At 39.9% G+C, this 12,489-nt stretch overlaps 1 protein-coding gene across 1 annotated transcript in view; it reads right to left on the bottom strand.

Moving 5' to 3' along the window:
- Nucleotides 1-12,489, bottom strand: part of LOC122561384 (protein CC2D2B-like) — a 121,400-nt gene that overhangs the window by 71,113 nt on the left and 37,798 nt on the right. Inside the window, exon 4 of the mRNA XM_087999270.1 lies at nt 1,901-1,969. Coding sequence (XP_087855396.1) covers nt 1,901-1,969 — 69 coding nt within the window. The remainder of the gene's footprint in view (nt 1-1,900; nt 1,970-12,489) is intronic.

Raw genomic sequence — 12,489 nt, forward strand, 5'->3', positions numbered from 1 at the left:
AACATTGAATGTTTTCATAGGGTGGCTAGATATAGCACTTGGGGCAAATTGACCAAATGTTACGGGGAGCAAGCAGGATTAGACTCTTGAGTTGGATGATCAGCATGCTTGAATTGCTGAATGGCTTTCTCCTGCTCCTATCTTCTATATCTATGCCTATGAAAAGAAGAGATGAAGCTGTGGGGTGGGGTTGCAGATCTTGGGGAGCTGGATGGTGATTCCATCCATTTGAAAAACAAAGCAGAAAAGTAGTTTGAAAGTAAGGCAGGGATTTAAAAGGATTTGAAGAAGATAAATGGTAACTTTTTCAAAACAAAGTAATGATAATACTTAAATTTAGATTTATTGTCACGTGTATATAAAAGATAGTGAAGTTTTTTTTGGATTTTATATACAAAGTGTCACCATGCTCCAGCGCCATCTTGAAGTACTGAATATAGTGCAAGATTTTACTGCAATAGAGTTCATCGTTCTCTCTTCTTGTTCCTCCTCCACAGCTCCTCCATTCGGTTGCTTGACATCAGCCAGTCTCTGAAATGGGCTCCTTGGTCTTTATAATGTGCTCAAAGATCACAGTTATGGGCCTACGTTGCTGCCAAAATTGCAACAGCCGATGGCCTGGGAATGCACAGATTCCATATATCCTGTTCCCCATCCAACGCTCCCCCAGATGCTGCCACCAGTCATCAGAGTCCTCCATTGTCCCTTTCGGCGATGCTGCCACTCCTTTGGCACCCAGGCCTAGCCATGAACTTGGACCATTGGCACAGACTGCAAATGTGGGCCAGGGGAGTCAGCCTAGTACTTCCTCCTTGCTCACCAGGAGACCCCCAACTGGGTGGAGCCATGTCCGGCTCCTCATGGTGTTGCTGCCACCATCGCCACCACTCGAGGTCTCCTGCTTCACCCACCACTTTCCAGGCTTAGAAGGACATAGTTTCAGAAAAGGAAGCCATTAACATTTTATTTAGCCTCTGGCCTAACAATAGGCAGCCTTTGGGTTTGGCTATAATCCAGAGTAAAAGAGTTGGGGATTCAGGCTTAGTGAAATGGGACAGATACGAGATAAGATAGACAAGATCACAAGCCCTGATGGAGAGGAAAGAAATATATATGCAGTGGAAAGGGAGATGGTTAAGTGAGCCAAAAACTTCCATTTTATATTGAGGAATCAAAGCAAAGCAAAAGAAAGTTATTAGAAGTTTCAAGTTATTTTGACCCTTCAGGATTATCTCAGATGAGGAGAGGAGGCTGATCTCATAGAGTGACATTCATTGCTTGAGGTGAACAAAGCAAGACTAGGTCAGTCATACGCTGGATGAATTGTATTTAACAGAGGCTGGGTGGGACCTTTTTGGGGAATACTGGAGATAGGAGGGACGTGGAGGTGCAAGTCCATTGAACTGAAGGACAAGGGAGATATTAAGTAAATCAAGTAGACCAGCAGTGTTGAAAAGGATGAAAGGAGAGAGATGGAAATTAACAAGGGATGTACTACTAATTTTTATAGTGATGCATAATAATCAAAAATCCAATAGAATCACTCATGGAAAATATGGATGCAGAATGAGATTAGAAACTGATGAAAATTAATGAGTCAAAGTAAAAAAAACCTAGAAAGTGGCAAAGTTCTATGAAGTGTTAAAATCATTTTGGAAGTTGATCTGGAGGGTGAAATTGAGGGAACAAGAGTATAAGTAAATTGGAAAACAACAAAAATGAAATACAAGAAGAATGAAAAAGCAGTGTTACTTGATACAAAAGTTATGAGGTGAAAAGGAAAATTGTTTGAGCAAGGAAGTTGCTGTGTGGTTAGATGAATGGTGAGCAAAGGTGAAATCTTTGAAGAAGAGGAGAAAAGATGAGACTGTTTATTATATGGCAAAATAAAATAATATACCCTCTTCCTTATAGTTTCTCTTCTAGCTAAAATTCGATGTCTTATGTTATCTTCTTGCACATCTTCATCCTAAGGAAACAATTTTCAATTGTTAATAAAGATCCTGAACTTACACATGGACACAGTTTTGACAGAGGCACATAGCAGTACTATGGGTTCTGACCTCACTATAGTCTGTAGAAGTCTTTAGGAGAACATCTAATTTGCATGGACCAGAAGGTATTCACACATTGAGAATTGGATCTCTGAGCGCGGAATGAGAGAACAGTGGAGGACAGTGGGAGAGAAGCTGGTTCATTCATTTCACCTTCCCCAGAAGAATAAAATTGTTGGTCCCTTTGACCCCATGAAATCAATATTAAAAAAGAAAAATTAAATTTACACTAAGGTCCTGCCATTTCTATGGCCTGTACTTCTGCATTCTCTCCGAAATTAAGAAAATCTAAGCCAGCAGTAAACAATTTGAATTATAAAAGTTGAGGAAGTGCACTGTCACATTAAGTATATAAATTCAATTTCATTCTTTCAAACCAATTGCATTTTTGTCTACCAGTCCTTTTTTGCTTTAAGAAATATTTTAAAGTTTGTAATACTTTAAAAGACACTTGATCATTCTTTTCCTTTTTTAAAATATGGAATTAAGAAAAATATTAACTCTCTACTGTGTTTCTTTTTGTTGAATCTTGCACTCACTAGAATAATTCGCAAGATATACAAATGTAAAGAGAAATCGGCAGCTCTGATGAAGAATCATCATGACTTGAAACATTAGCTTGCTCTTTCTCCATGGATGCTGCCTGCTGTGATCTCCAGCATTGTTTGTTTTCAGCAAAGAGAAAACAACCTTTCACACTGTATTGGATGAGATTACTGATTGGTTGGGTCTATTTCTTTATCTACTTGTGAACAAATTAGCACTATTGTCTCATACAGTTTAAAAAAGGTTATTTTCTCTTTACCTTGGACTTTCTTGCACGTTGTTCTGATCATTGAAAGTTTAAAAAAGTTTCAGCCAAATTGTGTTTTTTCAGCATAATACTTTCCCCAAAGTCTATGTAAGTTCCCTGCAGCTAACCTATCTGACCTAATTTGATCATGTTTCAGATCTCAAATAATCTGGGTCTGTTTTGTTCTTACCCTTTCCATGCTGTTGCAGTTAATTTGTTATGTCCTTTGCAATACAAATCCCATTGTCATACCAGGAGTTCCCAGTCAGCTACAGTCTGACATATATTCGTTTAAAATCATGGCTCTAGAAGTATTGATAAGTCAGATATTGAACGCCTTCATATACATTGACCAAAACCCGCATGCCATTAGTTTAAAGGCTAAACTCTAAAATAAATGATATTGATATGAATCACATGCGTCATGTCACAAATTAAACATTAAAAACCATCATCTTTCATATTGCTTGCCACCAATAACCTTTAACATTCCTTTTTTTCAAGCAAAAATCCATTTCCCTTGAATAAGAATTAAGAAATAAGAATGTAGTCTTGGTAACAGAGTCAGCTCGCTGAACCTCCTAGAACATGGGTTCCCTGATTGGGGCTGTTAATCTGGTCCAGTCAGGTAGCCCTGACTGACATGAAAATTATGTGGTGTCAGTGAGTGGACAAAATCAGAAGTCACACTATACCAGGTAATAGTCCAATGGGTTTATTTGATATTTCAAACTTTCAGACTGCTGTTCCTTCATCAGGTGAAGTGAAGGGAGTCACACAGACAGTGAATTTATAATGTTAAAAATCACACAACATCAGTTTACAGCGTTATGAAGGCATGTACTTCCAAATAAACCTGTTGGACTATAACCTGGTGTTGTGTGATTTTTAACTTTGTCCAGCTCAGTCCAATACCAGCATTGCCACACCGCAGAATTTATATGCAGAGAGGTAATAGTAAGATAATTCCAGGCAATTAAGAATGTCAAAAGGTAAGTACACATAGTGTAAGTGAAGTGTCAACAGCTAAATAGCAAGTGTAGGGACGACCTATGATCCAATTAATTAAGGTAGAGAGATAATGACAAAAAAAAACTACATGGCTGGAATAACATGATAGATATAAAAGTCACACAACGAAGGTCTAACAAAAGTAACAAATAATCCAAAACTGTACAAACTAATTAAGTTAGAACATAAAACACTCTGGTGCCTAACTCTATGAGATAATACTGTACTCAAGGACTGTTCATGTATAAATCAAGGGTGACTTGGTGACAGGATACTGGCCTCTGTGGAGTCATTTCAGGTTCCACTTCAGAAACTGCTTGTAGTCAAAAATTCAAAGCTAAGCATTGACAATCTAAAGATTCTTTTCTCTGACATTTTTAATTGTTTCTTGATCATGTTAAATTTATCTCCTCTTGCAGCTATTTCACTTGTGGAGCAATCTATCACAATTGATTCAATCATAAATTTTCATAATCTGAAACCTTGTAATACTTAATTTTTTCAGCTGCTAAAAAAAGCTCTAACTTATCAAGTTGTGAAGCTTTTCAACTTAGTCATAAGAATAGCAAATGGAAATATTTTTAAAAGATGGGAACATGTACGTATTGATGTCAAAGAGACTTTGATGTGTTTATTCAAAGAATACAGAAAGGACACATTCAAGTACAACAAGCAATTGGGATCATAAATGGCATGTAAGGCGTAAATGCTACAAGATTGGAGTATAGGGGTAGAGAAGTCTTATAATAATCAAGGTGAGACAACATCTGGAATACTATGTGCAGTTTTGGTCTCTACATTTATGAAAGGCTATACTTGTAGAGAAGGCACTACAGCAAGGTTTCACTAAATTATCCATCCATGAATGAGAGGCTGAGCAAATTAGGTCCATATTTTCTGGAGTTCAGAAGAATGAAAGGCAAACTCATTGAAATGTGTACAATTCTAAAGGGTCTTCATAGGGTAAGTGCTGAATGACTACTTCTGCTGATCACAGAATCTAAAACATGGAGGCACAGTCTCAGGATAAGAGACTGACTATTTAGAACTGAATAAGGAGAAATTACTTTACTCAAAAGGTTGTTTGAAGATCATGGAGTCACTATTATTGAATACATTTAAGACTGAAATAACACCAAGTTTCAAACTATCAGGATACCAAAGATATGTGGAAGAGAGCAAAATAGATTTGAAACCTGAGATCAGCCATAATCATACTGAATGGTGGAGCAAATTTAATGGGCCATAAAGTCTTTGCATGCTCCAAATTATTATAACTCTCTACTTCACTTTGCCAATAGTATTTTAGTAAACTACATCAACACCCTCCCTGTTGCTTTTTATATTTTCATAAAATCATAAGAACTAGGAGCTGGAATTGGCCTTTCAACCAATCAAGCCTGCTCCACTATTCAATAAGATCATGGCTAATTTGACTCTAGCTTTAACTCCATTCTCCAACCTATATATCCCCATAACCCTCAACTCTATTGAAGATAAAACATCTGCCTAACTCAGTCCTGATTATATTCAGTAATCCAGTTTTCATTGCCCTCTGGAGAAAATAATTCTGGACAACAAAAATCCGAAGAAAATAAATTCATTCACTTGTCCATTTTAATTGGAAAAACCTTATTTTCAACTTTGACACTTGCCATTTTAATTGGAAAAGCCTTGTTTTCAACTTTGACACTTAATTTCATAAGAGGAAACATCCTCTCAGCATCTACCCTTTCAAGTTCCTTGAGAAATGATACAATCATCTCTTATTCTTTAAATCTCGAATGAGCATTAACCCAATCTGCCTAACCTATCCTCAGAAGATAGCCTCATCACCCCAGGAGATAGCATAGAAAACCTTTCCTGAACTGCTTCCAATGTAAGTATATCTTTCCTTCAGAGACGAAAACTGTACACAATAATTCAGATATGGTCTCTCCAAAGTCCACTTCTTGAAAGAGTCACCCACTTTATTACTCCACCTCTCTTGCAATAATGGTCAAATATTTTCTTTGACTTGTTAATTAATTGCTGGACCTAAATGCTAACTTTGTGATTCACATGCAAGGACATCTAGATCCTTAGCAGCATTCTGTGATCTCTCTCTTTTTAAATAATATTCTACTTGCCTTTACTATGACATCATGAATTAATGTTCAAAGTTTGTGCGAAGATTTGTAGCTCGGGTGCTCATTGCTGTGGTTCTGTTCGCCGAGCTGGAAGTTTTTGTTGCAAACGTTTCGTCCCCTGGCTAGGCGACATAATCAGTGCTTGGGAGCCTCCTGCGAAGCGCTTCTTTGATGTTTCCTCCGGTGTTTATAGTGGTCTGTCCCTGCCGCTTCCGGTTGTCAGTTTCAACTGTCCGCTGTAGTGGTTGGTATATTGGGTCCAGGTCGATGTGTTTGTTGATGGAGTTTGTGGATGAATGCCATGCCTCTAGGAATTCCCTGGCTGTTCTCTGTCTGGCTTGCCCTATGATAGTAGTGGTGTCCCAGTCGAATTCATGTTGCTTGTTGTCTGTGTGTGTGGCTACTAAGGATAGCTGGTCGTGTCGTTTCGTGGCTAGTTGATGTTCATGTATGCGGATTGTTAGCTGTCTTCCTGTTTGTACTATATAGTGTTTAGTGCAGTCCTTGCATGGTATTTAGTACACAGAACCACAGCAATGAATTAATGTCCTATTGCATATCACCAGACCTTAAAATAAATTGTTCCCTAGTTGCTTCCACAATGTACTGATCTAAGAAAATGTCCCATACAGAATGGTCTCATTCTTCAAGCCACCTTTGCCAATTTTGATTCATCCAGTCTACATGAAGATTATAATTGTATAGGATTATTATAGTAGTTTCTTCACAGAACTCTGATTATTCTTTGATTTATGGCTCTGTCTTACTTTGTGGGCTGTGCGGTGGCACAGTGGTTAGCATTGCTGCCTCACGGCACCAGAGACCCGGGTTCAATTCCCGCCTCAGGCAACTGTTTCTGTGGAGTTTGCACATTCTCCCCGTGTCTGTGTGGGTTTCCTCCGGGTGCTCCGGTTTCCTCCCACAGTCTAAAAATGTGCAGGTTAGGTGAATTGGCCATGCTAAATTGCCCATAGTGTTAGATGAAGGGGTAAATGTAGGGGAATGGGTCGGTGTGGACTTGTTGGGCCGAAAGGCCTGTTTCCACACTGTAAGTAATCTAATCTACTATTCATACATTATTCGGTAGGCTATAAGTTACTTCTATCACTGATTTTTATTTCCTATTTCTTACCTGTTATTTCTTATATAATGTAATGCATAATGTAGTACATAGAAACTACAGCCCGAGTTCTTATACAAGTTTAATGCCAGAAATAAATAGAAGGTTGGTACAATGAAGTAAAGTTAAGGAAGAGAAAGTTCTTATGAATTACAAATACCAACATAGATGTGTTGGGTCATTTGATTTGTTTCTATCCTGTGTAATACACTTATAAATTCTGTGTAATATACTTACAAATTTAAAACAAATATTATTTTTGACCTTTCTTTGTTATCTCGATGGAAACCAATAAACCAGAAAGCTTACCATGTGATCCCAAAGAAAGAAAGTAATGGACAAGTTTTCACTTTGCATAACTTTTAAATTAACAATCAAACCAAAATCAGGATACACTACACATGAATTAACTGTAAAGTTGTACTTTATTTTAAATAACCTTTAAATTGTGAGTGGCACTGAGTGTTTTGATAGCTGTTGTCTGCAAGGACTAGTGAAGTCGCTTGCGATATTCTATCTATCTTATCTCTATGCTGTCTCTCACATCCAATTTCCACTGTATCTTATTACACAGTTCCCAGAATAACTCACCTCTCAGTGGATATTCACCCAAAAAATGGCATTCCTTGCATCTGTCATCTTTGAAAGGCTACTATGTTTCCAGACAAGCACTGGTTTTCCAAAGCTGCCCTATTCAGTTAAGGGCAGAGTCAGAACATGATGGAGAAGGGGAAGATGGTACTGCAATTTTCCAAAATGCATCTGATGTCCTGGTGAACAAGGTGGTCCAGAGGAGAGGTGTCCTATTACAGGAAAACTGGCACAGGAGACCATATTGGCAAACACTGTCAGCCTGTTGAGGTCACACCTGGTTAAGTGCCCCTCCAGAGTGCGGAAGAATGGCTTGCAATGCCACAAGAATATCAATCATCTTCTCTGTTCAGGCAGTGTAAGTGCCACACTATCCTCTTTGCTACCTGACAGCTTTTATCTTTGCTACTGCACCCTCCTTCCACCAAGGCTTATGCTCTATCATACTCATTATTATATGCAATACCTTCCCTCATTTGCTCTTGTTCCCTAACCTCCACAAGCACGCTGCCTCTTCAGAACACCTCATCACCGTTCCACACATGTATCAGCACTAATGGCTGTGCCACCCACTGTTATCTCATTCATTCCGCAGTTTTCTGCTGTTACAGGAGAAGACCGCCCATAACAGGGCAGAACAAGGCTGAAATTTTTGCAACATTTGGATCCTTAACCACCACGAGGAGAGAATCCTTGCCTTCAATGAAGAGGTTAGAAACCATTCCTGAGGAGCAGCATAAACGCCCATGTCCCTCCAAATAAATGCTTATCACTCTGCATGCCACTGCCACTCTCACATTCTGCTCTCAATCTCATTCATTATACATCTCTTCTAACCACTGGCTGCAACACAGTCTTTCTCATGTCTTGCAGGTACAGCCAGCCTACTCATGTCATCTGTGGAGAAATGTCAATTTCTCCCATAGACACCCTCCTGGACTTTTGAGATAGAGAATACCGAAGCCACAGAGGAGGCATTGGCAAGGCTACTACCTACTCCTTAACCAGCCCTGAGGCATTCACCTTGGTGGGAACATTAGGCTGGAAGGGATGAAAACACGTGCTGGTGAGTAGTTCACAGCAACAGCTGGCCCAGGAATAAACACTGCAGGTCATTAGCCTTTGGACCAGCCACTTGCTGAACCCCAGGCAGGGAACCCTGTGGCAATCAGGGAGTTCATCCAAATGTACAGAGCAGAGCACTAGTACACAGGCATATGGAACACAACAGTCCTCACTGCCCAGAAGCTGTGGCAGTGCAACAAATCATGCAAAAAATCAGTCTACCTCCATGACCAGGTCATGACAGCAATGGAAATCCAAGGCCAGCACCCCCAGGTGGTATGCACAAACATGCACTCCACCGTCCCACCCATTGGTCCTCAGAACTTAAGAACTGGAAAAGGGAGGGGGTGCGGGGAACTTTGATACCACTCCAGTTACCCCCTCTTTACAAAGAGACAGGATGGAGCCAGGATTCACCACACACAGCCATTGGCAGTTTTGGATGCTGCAGATCTGGCCAAGCTTTCCACGGTCACCTTGCCTGACTCCCCCTGTGAAAATTAAATTGTATTCACAGAGTTCACCTGTTACAGTGGGAGCATACCATACATTTGACTAGAAGCGTGTTAAACTAGGGGTAATGCAAGAGCATCACAGATAGAAGCGCTTTCTCCGACGCCTAAGTCCTCCTGATCGAGGCCTAAAAAAAAGAAAAACAAAGAAAGAAGTGGGCGGCACGGTGGCACAGTGATTAGCACTGCTGCCTCACAGCACCAGAGACCCAGTGTCCACGTGGGTTTCCTCCGGGTGCTCCGGTTTCCTCCCACAATCCAAAAACGTGCAGGTTAGGTGAATTGGCCATGTTAAATTGTCCGTAGTGTTAGGGGCAGGGGTAAATGTAGGGAAATGGGTCTGGGTGGGTTGCGCTTCGGCGGGTCGGTGTGGACTTGTTGGGCCGAAGGGCCTGTTTCCACACTGTAAGTAATCTAATTCAAATCTAGTTTGATGAAATGAGTTTAAAAAGTGAGCTTCTCTGCAAATAGTATGAAGTTATGTTTAAGAAGCTATACTTTTTGCGCAAAATTCATTCCTTGTGATAAAAAGTTCTATATGTTCCAGATACAGATAAGCAAACTTTTGGCAGACATCCAAGTTAAACATGCAAACAAGAGATCTGAGAGAGAAAATCCTAAAATAATGTACAACTATAACATTGTCTGGTGACTTGGGCCCTGCTTCTCTCTCAGATGAGCAGAGGCAATTAATGTGATGCCCCACTTAGAATGAAAGAATAGTGACAGGGAGAAAGCAACATAATATCAAATGGGGATAAGAATAACCCATCTTGGTAGTTAAATGGAATATATCAAGAAAAATTGAAGTGTAAATGAAGTTAATCATGGATAGCTTTCTCTTGGAGATAAGTGTGCACTCGCCCATAGACTTTTTAAAAAATATAACAGAATTAGATGATTTGCCACAATCTGAAACTTCAGACCTGGCCACATGGATAACATGATTCCTCCACACATCCCCACTTTTGATCTTTCAAAAATATTACCTGAACATATATATGGCATAATAATCTTGGTCTATCAGTATAAGTATGCAGAAGTATTTGTCACATCTGAAGTAACCAACATGAAGGAATGCATAGTGAAAATGCACTGAAGAATAGGTCTCAAATATGTACAATTACAAGATAAAGTGGTTATTGTGGCCTGAATGGCAAGAAAACATATTTTAAATGATAAGGCATTGGCACAGAATCCATACAGAAACTGACATCGAGTCATAGAGTCATAGAAATGTACAGCATGGAAACAGACCCTTCGGTCCAACTCATCCATGCTGACCAGATATCCCAACCCATTTAGTCCCAACTGCCATCACCCATCCCATATCTCTCCAAATCTTTCCTATTCATATACCCATCCAGATGTCTTTTAAATGTTGCAATTGTACTCGCCTCCACCACTTCCTCTGGCAGCTCATTCCATACACGTACCACCCTCTGTGTGAAAAAGTTGCCACTTAGGTCCCTTTTATATCTTTCCCTTCTCACCTTAAACCTTATGCCCTCTAGTTCTGGACTCCCCCACCGCAGGGAAAAGTCTTTCTCTATTTATCCTATCCATGCCACTCAAGATTTTATCAAACTCTCCTTATAGCTCAAATCATCCAACCCAGGCAACATCCTTGTAAATCTTTTCTGAATCCATTCAAGTTTCACAACATCTTTCCGATAGGAAGGAGACCAGAATTGCAAGCAATATTCCAACAGTGACCTAACCAATGTCCTGTACAGCTGCAACATAACCTTCCAACTCCTGTACTCAATACTCTGAACCAACAAAGGAAAGCATACCAAACGCCTTCTTCACTATCCTACTACCTGCGACTCTACTTTCAAGGAACTATGAACCTGCACCCCAAGGTCTCTTTGTTCAGCAACACTCTCTCGGACCTTACCATTAAGTGTACACATCCTGCTAAGAGTTGCTTTCCCAAAATGCAGAATTAAGAGAAAATCTAGAATTAAGAGTCTGTCAATGATCATGAATCCATTGTTGGGAAAACACATTTTGTTTACTAATGTCTTTCAGTGGAGGCACTGCCATCCTTACCTGGCCTGGTCTACATGTGACTCCAGACGCACAGCAAGCTGCTTGGCTCGTAACTGCCTCTGGATTAAAACAATCAAAGTGAGATGAGCCAAAAATTAAAGTAAAATGAAATTTGGGTTGGAACAATTGAAGTCTCCGGGAGGGAGAAAATACTTAATAAGGAAAACCCACAAGATGCGTATGTGAAGGGAGAACTTCACCTTGAGAGTCAAGGTAAACTATATTGCCATAGTGAAGATCAGAGTGGTGCTAGAAAAGCACAGCAGGTCAGGCAGCATCCGAGGAGCAGGAAAATCGATGTTTCGGGCAAAAGCCCTTCATTAGGAATGCTCCTCGGATGCTGCCTGACCTGCTGTGCTTTTCCTGCACCACTCTAATCTTGATTCTGAAATCCAGCATCTGCAGTCCTCACTTTTGCCTATATTGCCATGGTGGCCTGCCGTAGCAAATAGGTAGATACATCAAGTCATCCTTGAGAACAGATTTATCTGAAGGCATCACACAAAGATATGAAACTGACTGGAAGAAAAAGATATAGTTAGTTCATCAAGTCTGCCACATATTTCATGATAGCTGAAGCATTGGCTAAATGCCTCCTACACCCTTGGAAAGCTCAAATGGAACAACTACCTATTCAGACATATCTTAGAATGCCAAGTGAAGCTTACATACTCTTGAGGCAGGGTACTGTCAAATAGGATGCAGCCTTCTCCTGTTGTGCTTGACACTTTTACCCAGCTACCTTAATTTTATCAAGAAACCTCTGCTGTATGGTTTGTGCCAGTGCAGAGTGACTAAAAGCTATTTGTCCTAGTAATAGATTTAACTAACAATGCCTGTGGACTGGAACTTATGAATCACCTTGCTTACATCTGCTGAATTGGTCTCCAATGGATTAAAATTAAAATTCTTGTATACAAATAATTCTCTAGTCTTTTCCCACTCTACCTCCACAATATCTTCCATGTCCTATAATGCTTTTTGAATGTTCCCCAGTTCAATTACCTAATCTTACACATTCTTCAGTTTGTGGCAGACGTTCAAGTAAGAATCACCTTTTACAACACTATTTGAGCCTCTCTCACATTCTTTCCTTCCGTTGTTTTAAAAACCATCATTTCATTGTTCTCTCAGTCATTTCCTCTAATTTCACAACATT

The sequence above is a fragment of the Chiloscyllium plagiosum genome, unplaced genomic scaffold, assembly GCF_037043375.1.
Source record: "Chiloscyllium plagiosum isolate Xiang-an unplaced genomic scaffold, Cpla_swu_hap1 HiC_scaffold_22, whole genome shotgun sequence".
Classification (NCBI taxonomy): domain Eukaryota; kingdom Metazoa; phylum Chordata; class Chondrichthyes; order Orectolobiformes; family Hemiscylliidae; genus Chiloscyllium; species Chiloscyllium plagiosum.